This window comes from Glossina fuscipes, unplaced genomic scaffold (genome assembly GCF_014805625.2).
Source record: "Glossina fuscipes isolate IAEA_lab_2018 unplaced genomic scaffold, Yale_Gfus_2 42, whole genome shotgun sequence".
NCBI lineage: Eukaryota > Metazoa > Arthropoda > Insecta > Diptera > Glossinidae > Glossina > Glossina fuscipes.
The window spans coordinates 2,887,913-2,903,172 of NW_023998426.1; the positions used below are offsets into that span (position 1 = coordinate 2,887,913).

The 15,260-nt window shown below is 32.9% G+C and overlaps 2 protein-coding genes across 4 annotated transcripts; one reads left to right on the top strand and one right to left on the bottom strand.

The window, feature by feature from the left end:
* Positions 1 to 1,066: 1,066 nt before the first annotated feature.
* On the bottom strand, positions 1,067 to 7,863 carry LOC119636937 (ester hydrolase C11orf54 homolog). 2 transcript variants are annotated; one of them, XM_038032668.1, is made up of 6 exons: positions 7,703 to 7,863; positions 5,910 to 6,008; positions 5,708 to 5,839; positions 3,426 to 3,737; positions 2,609 to 2,775; positions 1,067 to 1,722 (listed from the first exon to the last, which is right to left on the bottom strand). In XM_038032668.1, exons 1-6 carry the CDS (start codon positions 7,860 to 7,862, stop codon positions 1,549 to 1,551), a joined length of 1,044 nt encoding a protein of 347 aa, XP_037888596.1. In that variant the 5' UTR covers position 7,863; the 3' UTR covers positions 1,067 to 1,548. The 2 variants fall into 2 exon arrangements, with proteins under 2 accessions (XP_037888596.1, XP_037888597.1); XM_038032669.1 differs by lacking the exon at positions 7,703 to 7,863 and adding an exon at positions 6,972 to 7,179.
* Positions 7,864 to 8,759: 896 nt separating this feature from the next.
* On the top strand, positions 8,760 to 12,436 carry LOC119636998 (endoplasmic reticulum junction formation protein lunapark-A). 2 transcript variants are annotated; one of them, XM_038032771.1, is made up of 7 exons: positions 8,760 to 8,951; positions 9,972 to 10,123; positions 10,188 to 10,417; positions 10,487 to 10,683; positions 10,770 to 11,117; positions 11,184 to 11,360; positions 11,946 to 12,436. In XM_038032771.1, exons 2-7 carry the CDS (start codon positions 10,097 to 10,099, stop codon positions 12,212 to 12,214), a joined length of 1,248 nt encoding a protein of 415 aa, XP_037888699.1. In that variant the 5' UTR covers positions 8,760 to 8,951; positions 9,972 to 10,096; the 3' UTR covers positions 12,215 to 12,436. The 2 variants fall into 2 exon arrangements, with proteins under 2 accessions (XP_037888699.1, XP_037888698.1); XM_038032770.1 differs by lacking the exon at positions 8,760 to 8,951 and adding an exon at positions 9,069 to 9,351.
* The last annotated feature ends 2,824 nt before the right edge of the window (positions 12,437 to 15,260 follow it).

Sequence of the window (15,260 nt, forward strand, 5' to 3'; positions counted from 1 at the left end):
CCTGTCCTCTCTTATAAAGCGTCGGTGATATTTCGTTAGCAATAAATTGTTAAGTGCGGAATCACCTCCACCAGGATTTTTTTTTTATGTAAATAATGCTCTTTTACATCAAATAACGTAAGCGACGTTTTCAAACCTCCTTTTATACCCTACACCACTTGTGGTACAAGAGTATCTTAACTTTGTGAGGATGTATGCAATGCAAAGAAGGACTTGAAATAGGCCCAACTTTTATTACACCGATTGCCACCTATACTCCGATCCGCTTGTTCGCTTCGATTTCTTGTGTTTAACCTACAGGCGACATTATTGAAAATATTATGACGAAATTTGGTACACTCGGACCTTTTAACCCCAGAACAAAGTCTATTGAAAATGACATGAATCGAAGTATTTTTTCGTCCATTTCCCGTATAACGCCTTATTTTAAAAATTTGATATGTAAATAACTGTAGGGTGATGTGGGGTATTTAATGGTGAGTCGCGGAATTATAGTGCTTTTACTTGTTTCATATTTTACATTTACTTTCTTTAAAAATTCTTAATAAATATTTAATTCTTTCTACATTTTTGCTTGAAAGCTTTATTTCAAAAAAAAAATTTATTTAACCATTGATGTGTATAGTAAGTATTTGTAATCATTTTGTGCCAAATATTTAATAAAAATATTATTATATTTTAAGTAACTTTAACGCATTTATCATATGTACAGAAACACGTATATATATCACGTTGGGAGAATAAATAACTGCGCAATTATTATGCTTTTCACGATATGTCTTTACAAGTTAAATTATAATGGCTAACTTACAGAAAATTGCAACAACAACAACAGCTAAGCGTTAAAGCAGTTTGTGAACTTTTTCATTTTTTTTTTTTTTTTTTTCAAAGAAAAATAATTCCCTTTTAATGCTGAAAAAAAAAACCAAAAAGAAATTACATTCAAATGTGATTCTAGTAACAAAAAGTTATCATATAAACGCGAAGAAACAGATAGTGAGACAAAGAGAGAGAGAGAGAGAGAGAGAGAGAGAAAGAGCGAGAGAATAATGTTTGCCCGTAAAAGCTAAAGTAAGCAAAAGTTGATTGGTATTTGCAATTAATGCTTCAATACAGTGCAAACATCTAGAGAAGGAGAAAAAAAGAGAGGAGAGAAAGCGCATGCGCATCGCAATGATTGAGAGCTAAGATTAGAGTAAGACAAACAGCTATATTAATATAATAATAGCCAAGGCCACACCCTATTGTGCCACAATAGTATTTATTTACTCTCTTCAACCACAATGGACATTACTTACAATTTAACGACCAGCGTAATTATATATGTATATACAAATGTTAAGAGTCACATTTTAGGTTATGACTACTTATTATATATAAGTTCAAATATTATAGCATTTATTTTATAGGTCTGATGTTCTTTTTTTTTTTTATTAAAGAATTTTGTGGCTTCTGTTTATAAGTTATTTCAACAAAGACAAAGAAAAAAATAATTATTATAAGTTTATTAAATATTAAATAGACTTGAAGCTTCATAAAAAGTTCTGGTTAATCTCTACCAAATTTATGCGTTGTCTTCGGCTTGTCAACACGCACTATACGTTCAGCTACATTAAAATATGCTTCATATTCTATCGTGTCCGGAGTAGTGTCGTAGTGATAATGACCACCCCATTTTGTACGTGAAAATGAATGAAAATGCTGTAAACGTAAGTCCAAATCCTGTAGGGACAAATGCATTAAAAAGAAATAACAATAAATTGAAAGAAGAAAGAAATTAGAAAAGGATTTCTTTACAATATTTCGTGACAAGACAAGACAAAAAATTTCATTCGCTCAACATATCAGTAACATTGTCGTATATCATATATATTTTAAATCATATTTTTATATAATTATATATACGCGGACTTATTTACATATAGCTTTTTGATAGTTGGAATGAAAACTGTGAAAACAAAGAGATTGAAATGTAATTTTTTTCTAGAAATTCATTTAACGATTCGTAACTTCAAGTGGTAAATTAAAATCATGTTAACATAGTCCACTTTTTTTTAAAGCTATATATTAATGTATATGTATATATATATATATATTGTATATATATGTATATATACAATATGTACAATACAATACAATATATACAATATATATATGTATATATATTTATATATTGTATATGTGTATTGTTCTATATCTATATGTATGTATAGATATAGATTATATATATATATATATATATATATATATATATATATATAACGAATTTTAAACTTGAAAATGTCGAATTTCAAAGAACTGTTAAATTTATCTACTTTCTAATCAGAAGCGGACCGATTCATCGACTTAGCCGTTTATACGGCTACAGATCACGTAATCGATAAGAAAAAGCTTGGTGTCAAATATGTTTCTTTAGACTGCGTTTAAAGCTCGTTACACCTAGGTGTTGTGAGATATGCAGAGATCAAGCAGACATAGTTAATTCCATGTCACTAGTTATTTGGAACCGGTAAATGTGGACTTTACAAAGTTTTTTGTACAACATCGACGCTACAAAGTTTTAATAACTCCTCCTGTGCTGGTTTAACAATTTTTTTTCTTTTCTTACGTGCTCATGCGTCACCAGTGTGCCCACAGCGTGTAAAGTTCCAGGCATCTCAAAAAATTTTAACCATTGATTTAATTCACTCTCCGTATGTATTGGGCTGCGACTAAAATCACGCATAACATGCTGATGAGCTTTACCATTTTTGAGTAAGAATAAGCCACCCAAACCTTAAAAATATAAAAGGAAAAACAAGTAAAAACACTATAGTGGGACACGGCCCATCATTAAATACCCTACACCACTCTACAGTTATACCGATTTTTCGAAATGAAGCGTTGTAAGGGAAGCGGTCCGATCTGAACTATTTTCAGTAGTTTTCAACATTAGGCCCAAACAGGACGATAGATCAAACTTCATCAAAGTATCTCAAAAATTGTGATCTGTAGGTTGAACACAAGAAAACAAGCCGGACAGAAGGACCGACAAGCTTAGATCGATTCAGAGAATGATTCGATATAATAAAAGGTGGATCTATCTCAAGCCCTGGGAATGCTGCCCAGACACATTCACAAAAATTTAGTATACCATTGTACCATAAGTAAAATAGAATATGACGCAGAAAATCTATTTATGCGTGAGTAAGCTTTTTAATACTCGGCGCGAACTTAACTATAACTGTTGCATCGTTTATCCAGCAATTTGTATATCCTAAGATATATTTAAGATTTTGATATTGACTTTGATTACTAATATGTGTACTCGATAAGGTTTTTCATGTTTTTGCCATGTTTCTATGCTATGGAAACAATTCTAATACATTATATACTCTGCGATGGGCATAAGGAAATTTCATCAGCGTTATAAAATATTTACTCACCCACACATTTGTCTTGATATTTCTCGTACAAGCCTTTTCGTATGCATTCAATAAAATTCATATGTCCGGTACGCTTTTTGCAGTTGATCTTTAAGACTGGCCCCGGTTCACCTCGGCACACATATAAATTCAATAGTAATGCGCAACGTGTTTCCGTATCCGGTATTGGTTCCAATAAGCAATCTTCTTGTAATCCTGTTATTTTTGCAGTGTAGCTGCCGTTTTTTATTTCGTCTTGAGCGGATATACTTAGATTGAAAATGCCCTCACAATTGGTATTACGTAATGGATACGGACCGGCACCAGCTCCCACTATTGCATCGTTAATACAAAAAAATTTTAAATTAAAAATTAAATCAACCTTGTCGGCTCGTGAGGACTACCTGTCTTCATTTTCTCTATCTAGCAAACTACCCGCCGTAACCTGTTTTAAATAATAAGACCGATATTGAACACATGAATTCCTAGTGATATTTACTGATGTGTATCGATATTGCCGTTAGTAAATTCGCCATGTAGGCAAAGACGAACTCTTTACATGCATCGTCTTCAGTATTAAATAGAATTAGTTTAAAAAACAAATAAATTTAAGTAACTCATGTAAAACGAAGTCGTACAACAGGCAAGGAAGTTACCATGTTATCATTATGTCAAACATAAATAAAAAAGCTGCTAATGTAATGCAAGTACAATATATAACACGGGACATTTCGATAGCGAAATTCATACACTGATTGTAGTGCGTTTCGTGGGCAATTGATAGTTATTTTGAATGGTATAGAAAATCCAGGCAGCCCTTGTTTTTAAAATGTAAACAAAAAACACGTGTATACAAATTTTTATTTTGTGGAATTGCCAGGTGCGAATATTTGGTAAATTCTTTACAATTACACTCGCTGGCTACAAAACGAGTAATTTATTATTTGGTTTGTGTCCAATATTTTACATAAACCCATTACAAAAAGAATTTTCATAAATGACAGTATTATACAGGTAAGTGTCCTCACTATTTTTATCGCATACCAATTATCAAAACTTATTATACATTAATGCATTGTATATACGCATACACATATGCGTATCGCGTGTTCGCACCCATCAGCGATCATTACGTACTCTCAAGTATTATAAAAAAAATTTGTATAAAGAAAATTTAATTGACACTGTGCTTCTTTACTTCTTCATTTTCTGCTTGTTCTTCTGCTTTTTGTTTACTTCTTTAACAGATTTCTTGGAGGATTCTTAACAAATTGGTTGTTTTAACAGAAAATGACTAGTTTAAAGAACCAATCAACATATGATTTCAAAGAATACTTTCTCCTTTTTACACCCACCAGTATAAGATGGCGGCATATTCATTTTGTTCATATGTAAACCACAAAAGGAAGCTTCAGAGATCCTATAAAGTATATATTCATGATCACCGTGAAATTCTGAGTTGACTAAGCCATGTCTGTCCGTGTCTATGTGGAGTTTCTTGCTAGCACTCCCATGGTAGCAAAAATGAAGTTATCGATTTCAAATGTGGTAGAAACACTGCGTTACATACCTTTGTCATTTAACAGATTTGTGTTACATTGCCTTGGCATTTAACAGATCTGCCCTACATAGCTTTGTCATTTAACATTTAATTTGGAAGTTTCTGCACATAGGTTGGTATTGAAAATGGGCCAAATTGGCCGAAGTAAAAATGCGCAATGGAGCGTAAACTAAACGCAATGTTTTAACAAAAATTTTTGGATTTTTGCTCGTTCCTTAGAAATTATTAAAGTTAAAAGGCTGATAATTTCCACTCTAGTCTCTACTCTACTCTTTATGTGCAAAAGTGGAAAAAATCGCCCACACTCACGCAAAGTTACAAAGTTACTGACCAAATTTAATTTTCTTACTTGTTATTTTTTCTTCTTTTCAAAAATCAAGCTCACACCAGTTGTCGCAAAGGTGCTTAAATGGAACAGAGCTTGCGAGAATTCTTTTTTTTTATTATATGACCAATCAGACGATGTCTACTATTCATGTAACACGCTGACGATCGGAAAGATGAGAGGCAAGAGAATGAGACAATGGCTCCGGTGTTATTATTTTTCAATTTCTTTTAATTATTCATTTCTTCTTAATACTTAAATATACTCTTGATAATCTCTACAAGTGTTTTTATTCCATTAACTTTCTTTTCATCTCAAAAAAATCCTGCAAACAACACTACCTCACAGTTGTGTTACCTCCTAAACAAATGTGGCCCGTTTTTGTCATCATGTTTTACTAGATTCTCGTGAACGTACCTGCCAATATTTTTCCTTCACCCATAGATTTTCTGCATATAGCTTTAATATCATAAAGTTTATCTTTTTGAACTTTCGGCAACAAATAAGGCGCTCCACCCAATTCCAAAAGTGTTGGACAACCGCCAAGACCTTAAGTATATATGAAAAAAAAAGAAGAAAATGAATAAAAAAATTTGTGTCTTGTTTTCTTATAACTTACCTATGTCCATTAATCCATATTCCGATGCACTTAGATTTGGACATTGGCTAACGTTTACGGTAACATTTTCAAAATTTCTGGTTAGAATTGATTGCAAAACTGCAAAATGAATTAACAAGAAGTAAGAAAATTAAATTCTTTCGAGACCGAATCTATTGTACCCATCACCGTTTACCCCAAAAAAAGACAAGAGCAGTAAGACTACAAATTCTCATGCTTTATATGGAGTGGAGAGCAGATGATTTTTTCTATTTTCAAAATAAAAGTTTTTGTCGTGAAGGCATGTGGACGTCGTAGGCGTGCCCTTTGAAAAGTTTAGGTCAATTTCAAATACTTTTGCAAATTTTTAGCCGATATTTTCATTAACGGAAGAATATTTACCATAAACACTACAAAGTAACACGAACAGACAGATGGACAGGCGAACAGGCGGATATGCTTACGTGCATTCAAGATGTGAAACTAGCCAAGAATTTGTATACTTTATGGGGTTTTTGAAGCTTGTTTCTGCGCGTTATAAACGTATTGAAAAAACAATTAAATTTAAATACACTGTAATATTGGGTAGCCGTGGTCCATAAAATATACATTTGCTATAATTTATGAATAATGAGCAAAACCCAGTTTTCCGTTCCTTTTATGAAACAGAGGAGTTCGCAGTTTACGGAGTGGTGTGGGCATGTCCTTCGACCGGATTGGCCCATTTTCAATACCAACGTGCGTGCAAGAATTCGCATTATCTGGAAATCAAATATTTTTATACCTACAAAGGATAACGGTATATTCACTTAGTTAAAACGTTTGCGGGAGCTCCAAAGATCCCATTCTTCATAAGCATTTAATACTGAATCGATTTAACCAAATAAATTCAGGCTCATTTAAACTTTGAAAATGATATATTTATTTTGATGATTTCTCATTGCACGCACACATCTGCAGAATCTTTTTTTTTATTTTACTCAAAATTAAACGATTAGCACTAAAAACATACGTATATATATTTATGTATATATTTGAAAACTTTTCTTCTTTCGAAACTTTCGTTTTTTCAACGAACCTTACCGCGATTGGCCTCACATAGCCCGCAGTCAAAGAAGAATTCCATATCTTGGACAGAAAGCACCCATCCGACCCAAAATTTGGAACAGAGATATGTTGGAAAACTTTGCATACTATGTCAGAACCATAACTACAGTATGACATTTAATAATTTCTTTACGAACTGTTAACTAGGCCAACTAGGTAAGCAGATCTGTAATTTCTCTGTTATGTCTGTAGCGAATATTTTCCTATTCACATAATTGAAGCTTTCGGCTGCAAATTTGGCAAAAACAGCGTAATTTCTTAATATTGAATACATGTCACATCAATTGAACGACACGCCCACAATGCAAAGTAGACTGAAAACCACTCTGGTTTCCTAGTGTTTTTCCCCATTATATATAGGTAGACATATAGCTACACTATAAAAAATTCTACGTATGTTTTACAAAAATGCAAAAGTCGGTCAGGTCCGCCCAATATTGTAGAGTATGAAAATGTATTTTTTCGCTTTGTTTTTTTGTTTTAGTTTTTCTTAGTATCATAGGTGGCGGGTATAAAAAATTCGGTGACAGCGCAATGCAATTTTGTGACTTGTTTTAAATTGAGAATAAATAGATAGAGAAACACTGAGAGAGGTGAAAAATTCGTTCTCTCTGCTTGTCTTTAGATTTTCTGTTGATTTTCGATAGGCAACGAAAACACCTGATTTTGTGTCAATTTTTATAAATTCAGAGCAATTCTTCACCGACCATTTTGTAGCTCCTCTAAAGGTGGCTTATATAAAGACTTTTGTTCAAATAATAATTCGTTAGCATTTAAAGCTGACATAGCACTATTCTTCCACTTTGTCTTCACCAATATACGTTGGATTATATTAAAAATTTGTTCAACAACGCGTTTGATTGTCATGCACTAACTGTCTGTTTTTGCCAGAGTGCGCGGTGTAGTCATTAAATTCTCATTCAACTTATTTTAAGCTTAGTTTCCACTTTTCAAATTTTTTTATTATGATTTGTCTACCACATAAACGAGATTTCCTAATTTTTGTTTTCTGTTTGACAATCATATTTAAAGTGGAGATAAGATAGAATTGAGGAGCTCATGTACGCTACAGTTGATTAGATTATATGCTTTTAATATTAATTACAATATTTTATCTTGAAATGAGTGTAAACAATGGTATTAATATTACAAAAACCTTCTTATAATTGCAAAGCGATTTAAATATATTTTAAAAAGTTTTTTTCAAACATGAAACATATTAGCTTTGCAGATGCATTAGTGAACAGTGTGAAGAAGAAACTTTGAAAAATGTATTAATAAAATTACGTTGAGATTATTTATGTTATGAAGTTTAAGTAACATCAATCCATTGTTATTGTTTGGTTGTGATCATGGTTAATACCATCTTTGCAACAACTAAATGTCCAGATGTTCCAACATCTTTTTCAAAACTGAAACCAGTAGATTGTTACGGACTTTTTGTGTTTCTCTTATCCACAATAGTAGCTGTTCGAAATGTTTGATTTATTTTCATACATACATATGCTTACATATAAGCCATATCGTATGTTCAGTTGAAAACAAAGAATTACAAATGTGTGAGATAGTGCGACGTCATATCAAGTAACTAATAACAGAATCTTTGCCCATTAGTTTTGGTTTTTGAAACTAATGTTAAAACTTCTTATCATTCATTTAGTTATGCCTGCTTTGAGAATATTGTTTGGTTTTTTTTTTTTTTTGTACAAAAGAAAGTGCAATTGTGACCACGTTACTATCTGTGGTGAAGTTCGTAATACGGGGAAAAAAAAAAAATAACGTATGTATTTTACCTGTACACGTATATGGTCTAAACTTCAGTTCAAACCGTATTGTTACATAGTCCATGGTATAGAAGGAAAAGTAAGAGAGTATGGCTACACGTGATCACAGAACAATTCAAGCCCTAGCGCTCTAAAATCAGAAGAATCTAGGAAGGACTTATCCATACAAGTTGTAAGTAATACCACTTTTATTTATTGACATTCATTAGTTCTAACAGCAGGTGTTTCACACTCAGACAGACTCCTTACAAACAATCAATACATGATTATATAAATCAATACAACTTTACTCTTAACCAAATTAAAGAAATATCGCTTGGGACTTTGAAAATTACCATAATGTCCATTATGACGGTGGGACCTTGTGCTCATAATGAACTCAAAATAAAATAACGAATCGAGGAAACGAGGAAAAGCAGCTTCTGTGAAAGTTAAGGCGTGAAAGATAAGCGAGGAACAGATCGTACATAAGTTGTGGGAAAAAACAAACGTGTACCTTCATAAATGTTTAAAACATCTTCTCACTATTGGTCGCGAGAATAGTATGTTGTAGATGATCGCGAATTTATTTTGTAAGTCAAAAGCAATATTTCGGAATAATTCGTCTTAATCTCATCTATACATAATGCAATAGTGGAATTAAATAACCAGAAATGTAATCAACTGCTAGTCATGCTATGTAAAGATGAATGACTAATGAGTCTATAATATGATAGGTGACTTGCAGGCGTTTGCAACATTGCCTAAGTGATGCATTAAACAATACTTCTATAAAAATCTCTTTCCGATAATCCATTTTTTTCAAAATTCAAAAATTTTTAGAAAATATAATCTTAAGTTTTCATCAAATATTCCTTCTTTTTTAGCGCATTATTTAGGATAAGCCATTTTTTTTTTTTTTTGCATTTAAAATTTATGCGACATAATTGTTAATTAAATTGACATTTCAACGCGTTGGCAACACTGCATGTGTGGGTTTGTTTTTCCTGTCTTTTTTTTTATGAATAAATTTTCTTCTGTCTAAAAATATATATTTGCTTGAAGAAAAAAAAAAAAGCAAAAGAAAAAACTTAGTCTTATTCCGTGGGAGAGGTGCTGTGAGCTGTGATTGCGTTTTCTGTTGTATTATTACTTTTTTAAATTATTTTTACCCTTCGAAAGGAATGCAAATAAGCAAATTTTAAATTCACAGTCAGAGTTCAAATATAAACAAGCGTTTGCCGCAGAAAGTGAAGCAAAGCAAAGGAAACAAACGTGAAAAAACCTCGAAGGTGTTGTTGTAAGAAGCAACAATTTCGGAAGCCTTAATATTTCAAAATGGGTGCTTTGCTGGCAAAATTTCGGGTATTTCTGTGAAATTCTTACACATATGTACATGAAAATTTTGCAAACATATATTTTACTATAGAAAAATCAGGACACAACTCAATTGTTGGAGAGCCTGCATGAGCAGATTGAAAGCTTGGAAAAATACACATTTAATACACAAGAGCAAAAGAAGCGTTTTGTGGGCAATTTTTTAGCAGTATCTATAGGCGTTTACGTTGTAGCATTTGCAATATTTTATTTTGCATATTTTCCTTCAACATGGAGCGATCGTTTACTTTATTCGCTGCCATTGTTCATTTTTCCTGTAGTGTAAGTATATAATAAGCTGAATTTACATATACAAATATATATGTTGCGAATAAATGCTTATCATTTTAGTATAGTAATGTTACGCTATTTACTTACATGGTATTTTCAACGCAAGTTAAATAAGAATTCAACGAAATTATCCGCCCTTAGAGCTGAAAAGAAGAAGATACTCGAACAAGTGATGGACAAAGAAACCTATAAGGTTGCCGTGAATCTTTTATTACGATTTGGCGACAAGTCGAGCAGCACCACTCGCCTGCCATTTGGTAATTATTGAAAAAATGAAAAAGAAATACGATAAAGTATATTTTATAAAAAATTCTCTTCTCCCTTCCTATGCATATTACAACAGCCTCGCCATTAAATCGAACTTTAAATGTAGTCTCACCACAAAGCAAAATAATGCAAGGTACTTTGGTCCCCACACCTGCCACGCCGAATGCTAGTTTATCAGCACGTGCAGTATTAACTGGCACTTCAAATGCCGCATTAACCTCGGATTTGTCTATGATAAGCCCCACGTTGTCTTCATCATTGTTTTCGAGTCAGGCTCTGGATCAACAATTACGTCGACGTACCCCATTTCCTATTGTCAATCCCAACAATAAAAGTATCTTTGAGCGTCTTGTTGACGTGCTGATTGGTGATGGTCCTCAAGATCGTTTCGCAATGATTTGTAAGCAATGTCACGGACACAATGGTAAGAAAGGGTTTCTGGCTGCTAAAAAATGAAAACTATATACTTCACTCTTGTGTTTGCGTGCAGGTATGGCTTTGAAGGAAGAATTCGAATATATGACATTTCGTTGTATTTATTGCAATGGCTTAAATCCGGCCCGTAAATCACGACCAATCGCTCCTAGGCTATCAGTGTTACCGCCAACCCTGACACAGGAACCTCATGAGAGCACCTCGTCAGATTCATCATCATCAGACGGTTTGGGTAAGTACGAAGAGACGTAACCACTAAGTCAGCAAAAACTAGAATAGAAAGTTCTGTTAGCTCGATTTGCGGGGAATCTTCAGTGCTTACTACTGCCATTGATGATAAGAAATGGACTCAAAATTTCGGCTTTTTCGTAGATTATTCAGTACTTTTGGCCATTTACCCATAGGGCTTAATGGCTTTAATACTTTTTTAGAACTTTGTCACTCTTTTTTTCTTTGTCGATCGAGTAAACATAGAAGTTTTTGGAAAAAAACAAAATTGAAAGTCCCAAATAATTTTTAAGGCCATTACAAGTGGACAGATACTTTGCGTTAAATCCGTTCAAAATGATTTATGACATGGTTTTCATCTCAGTTTTGCTGATGAGTGGGGCTAAAGTATTGTGTAGCATAAAAATATCTGTTCTTTATCAAAATTTATTATGTATACTTCGTTAGGCACAAAAATTTGTATACGTAAGCCCTCGAATAATAAATATAAGATAAAGAGCTAAGTGCTTAAGTAACTTAACATTATAAATACGCATTTTAAGAGCATCGAGAAAAGTAAAATTTGAGCTAATTAAAAATTTTTTTGCAGAAAATGGTGATTTCAATGAATCTATCCAAGAAGAGAAGAAATTCACCACAATGGACAGCGATAATAATAATGATAGCAATTCAGAGATGAATGTTTCTTTGTCTTCATCTCGTACCAATGAGTTGGAAAATCGCATGCGAGATATTCAAATACGTGAGGAACTTGATCAACAGCTACGCTTACGAACACGAAGCGAAAGGCATGAAAGAAATGAAACATTGGCAAGCGAATCATCTGAAAAAGTTGAGAAACGTGAAGCATCCGATTGATGTTAAAAGCAACCATGCCATAAAAAAGCAAACCTATATTGGGCGAGCTTAAAAAAAATATGCAATCATCGGACTGAATTGAAACATTTATTACGCAGAGTTTTTTATTACGAATCTCTGTGATATTTTTCACTGTTGTTACTTACGTTTGTAATTTAAACTGATTTTTCTGCTTTTATATATCTTTTATTCTTTTTTTTTTTTTTTTTTTAATTAAAATTTTAAACAACCTGCATTAATTTATTATTATTAGTATCTCATTAGTAGTACACGTACATATATATATATATATATATACATATATTACACTTATCTAAACACACACAAACTCACGTTATTATAACATCGTTAGCACAACCACTACACTATGGATAGCCATTTAAAAAACAATTTAAAATATTGTACAACATTGTAATAAAATTATGAAAATATTTAAATAAAAAGGAATGAAATATTTTAGAAGACTGGTATGAAAAGGGAGATTAACTATTTGAAAATGTATATAATGAAAATTGCATTACAAAGTTTACCTTTTGCTTAATCAAAGCAGTTGCAAAAACTGTGCTCAATGTCCTATTATACCCTATACCACTTGTGCAAAGTTCGTGCGGACATATGTAACATCCAGAAGAGCTTAAGGTAGCCCTTTTTTTTTATAACTACTAAACTTGTCTGTCCGCTTGATATTTGTCCATGTATTTCCGCGTTCAACCTATTGGTCATAAATTTTGAGATATTTTGATGAAATTGAGTACAAGGACGTATTCTGGCCTAAGGTCGGCCCGTTTTTAGGGCTAAAAAATTGCAATTACTAAGATTTTTTTGCCAAAACTCGCTGCGTGATAGATAGTACTTCGACGTTTTAAATTGGTATGAGAAGTTAGTTCGGCCGGGGATTTTTGTGAACCGCCTCTCCTATAACCGCTCCTATGAAAACTTATTATTTGTATGATAAAAAGGTATACCTTTCAATACATCATGGTGAAAATTAGTTCACAATAGTAAATTGACAAAGAAATCAGCCCCATCGAATTTGAAGCAAGGACGTCCATTTTTTGAATACCACCGCATAAGGATTCTCAGGTAATGTAAATCCCTTATATGTCAGAGGCTTATTTGTTAATGTTCGATGAAGAAAATTTGTTCATGATAATATTGGAACTTAAAAATAAAATGGGCCGAATTTCCGCCTTATGAGTCGATTTCTACACCTCATTCGATATAAAATTTCTAAAGAATTGTAAGCCCATCAGAAAAAGGTTTAATTTTTATAAGGAAATATGGCCCCTTAGTAACAATTTAGAAAAAAATAAGCAGAAGGAATTTGGATCCCATATGTCTGCTATTTAGACCCTATCGCCTACCTCCTATGTCCATTGATGTCAAGTAATTTATCAGTATTTCTTCCATCACTTCATTCTCTACAATTTCTATATTATCAGCGACATCGGCGACAGCTAAGTCTTCCATTACAACCCCATCCGGTGGTAGTTTACTGGCGGCATGCGGAGTTGTCGTTTCTTCTGGCACAAGTGTTATCGTCGAACTTTTCTTCTTTTCGACCTGTGGCGATTGAGACGATGACGTCTTTTCGGAAGAATCTACTACTGAATCTGTTGATGAAGAACCTGCGGTGTTCATGGTGGCTTCGAAACGTTCAAATATAAGTGTATAGGAGTAGGATATATAAAGTTCGGCCTTACCAAGCCACAATATTTATTTGTGAGAAATAATTTCAGATAGTATAGAAAATAATCCGTACCAGTTGTGTCGAACTGTAATGGAAGTGAGAAATAATTTCAGATAGTATAGAAAATAATCGCATATATTTTGTTAGAGTATGTTGTTCTGTGATTTAGGACGAATTTGATAGCGGAATATTTTATTGATTTACACGAGTTGGACAATGTGGACTTGCCCTTGGATCTAGGTGTTCTGTTCAACCATAAACTTTAATTGAATTTACATATGGAATAATCTAAATCGGTGCTAGGCCTTATTAGACATTGGTTTAGAGGATTCGACGAACCATGGGTAACAAGAAAACTATATGTGCGTTTAGCACGGCGTATAGCGGAATACGTCTCAGTTGCATGATTACTTTGGTATCGTTGACGTGTTAACCCAATCGAATCTTTTCAAGTTTGAACCTTCTGCCACCGTAAGGAGTAAATTATCGTTTATATCTTTACCATTACCTTCATGAAAAAATTGATAAACAAAATTATTGGTTCTCCGTTTATCTTAAATAATATCAATTTCGTTAGTCTAGGGACTAAATCCAAAACTGTGCGAGACGAAGTGGTGTGCAGGTTATCTAAGGATCGAAATTTATTTATATTGTTATGAATTTCGCTTTTCTAAGGTAGGGCTCGTACCACTAGGTCGTGGATATTCCTTTCAAGAGAAATACACTTAAAAATTCTTTTATTTACAATTATATTCCTTAACAGTAGGTTTGGCACACAATTTATTTTGGCAGTAGTCTCGACTCAAATGTTCTTGTCCGGCTAACTTTCTGCCTTCCGTAAATATTCTATTTACATACATTGTTACGAGCATATTACTATTACCTAATTTCATGGCTTTATTTTTAATCCATTAACCTGCTACTCGTTTTCCTCGGCCCGCAGCTGTAAGACGCGCCGCGAAAGTGCATTTACTTTTTCCCTCTCCGGGGAATTTATTATATGGGAACATTAATTATCCGAAATGAACTGGATTTGGGATTTCTGTAACAATATTATATATATATATGTATTGTTGATAATGATTTTCTGGAGAGTTCGTTTTCTCAAACTTTACTTTCTCATTGCGCATTTCTTCTTCTTATGCTTGAAAGTCCGAGAATCAATTTTTCAAACTTTAGCGGCATTTTCATTTTGTTCACAATCGTTTGAGAAAGTCGAAAAAATAAAAAAAGTCATAATTTCCGTCATTAGTTCTTAATCATTTATAGCATTATTCAGCTAACGTCAATAGGTTAACCTTATAATGGTTATAAATATTTATAATTTTTCCAGAAATGCTTACGGCATCGTTCAGC

Bases quoted from the DNA above. Each gene is read 5' to 3' on its own strand.
- LOC119636998 (XM_038032771.1), top strand. From the start codon at position 10,097: ATGGGTGCTTTGCTGGCAAAATTTCGG. The intron at 10,684-10,769 runs GTAATTATTGAA...ATATTACAACAG, and splicing joins CACCACTCGCCTGCCATTTG to CCTCGCCATTAAATCGAACT. The intron at 11,361-11,945 runs GTAAGTACGAAG...ATTTTTTTGCAG, and splicing joins ATCATCATCAGACGGTTTGG to AAAATGGTGATTTCAATGAA.
- LOC119636937 (XM_038032668.1), bottom strand. From the start codon at position 7,862: ATGACAATCAAACGCGTTGTTGAACAAATTTTTAATATAATCCAACGT. The intron at 5,840-5,909 runs GTAAGTTATAAG...TATATACTTAAG, and splicing joins ATATGGATTAATGGACATAG to GTCTTGGCGGTTGTCCAACA. The intron at 2,776-3,425 runs GTGAGTAAATAT...TATATTTTTAAG, and splicing joins ATATCAAGACAAATGTGTGG to GTTTGGGTGGCTTATTCTTA.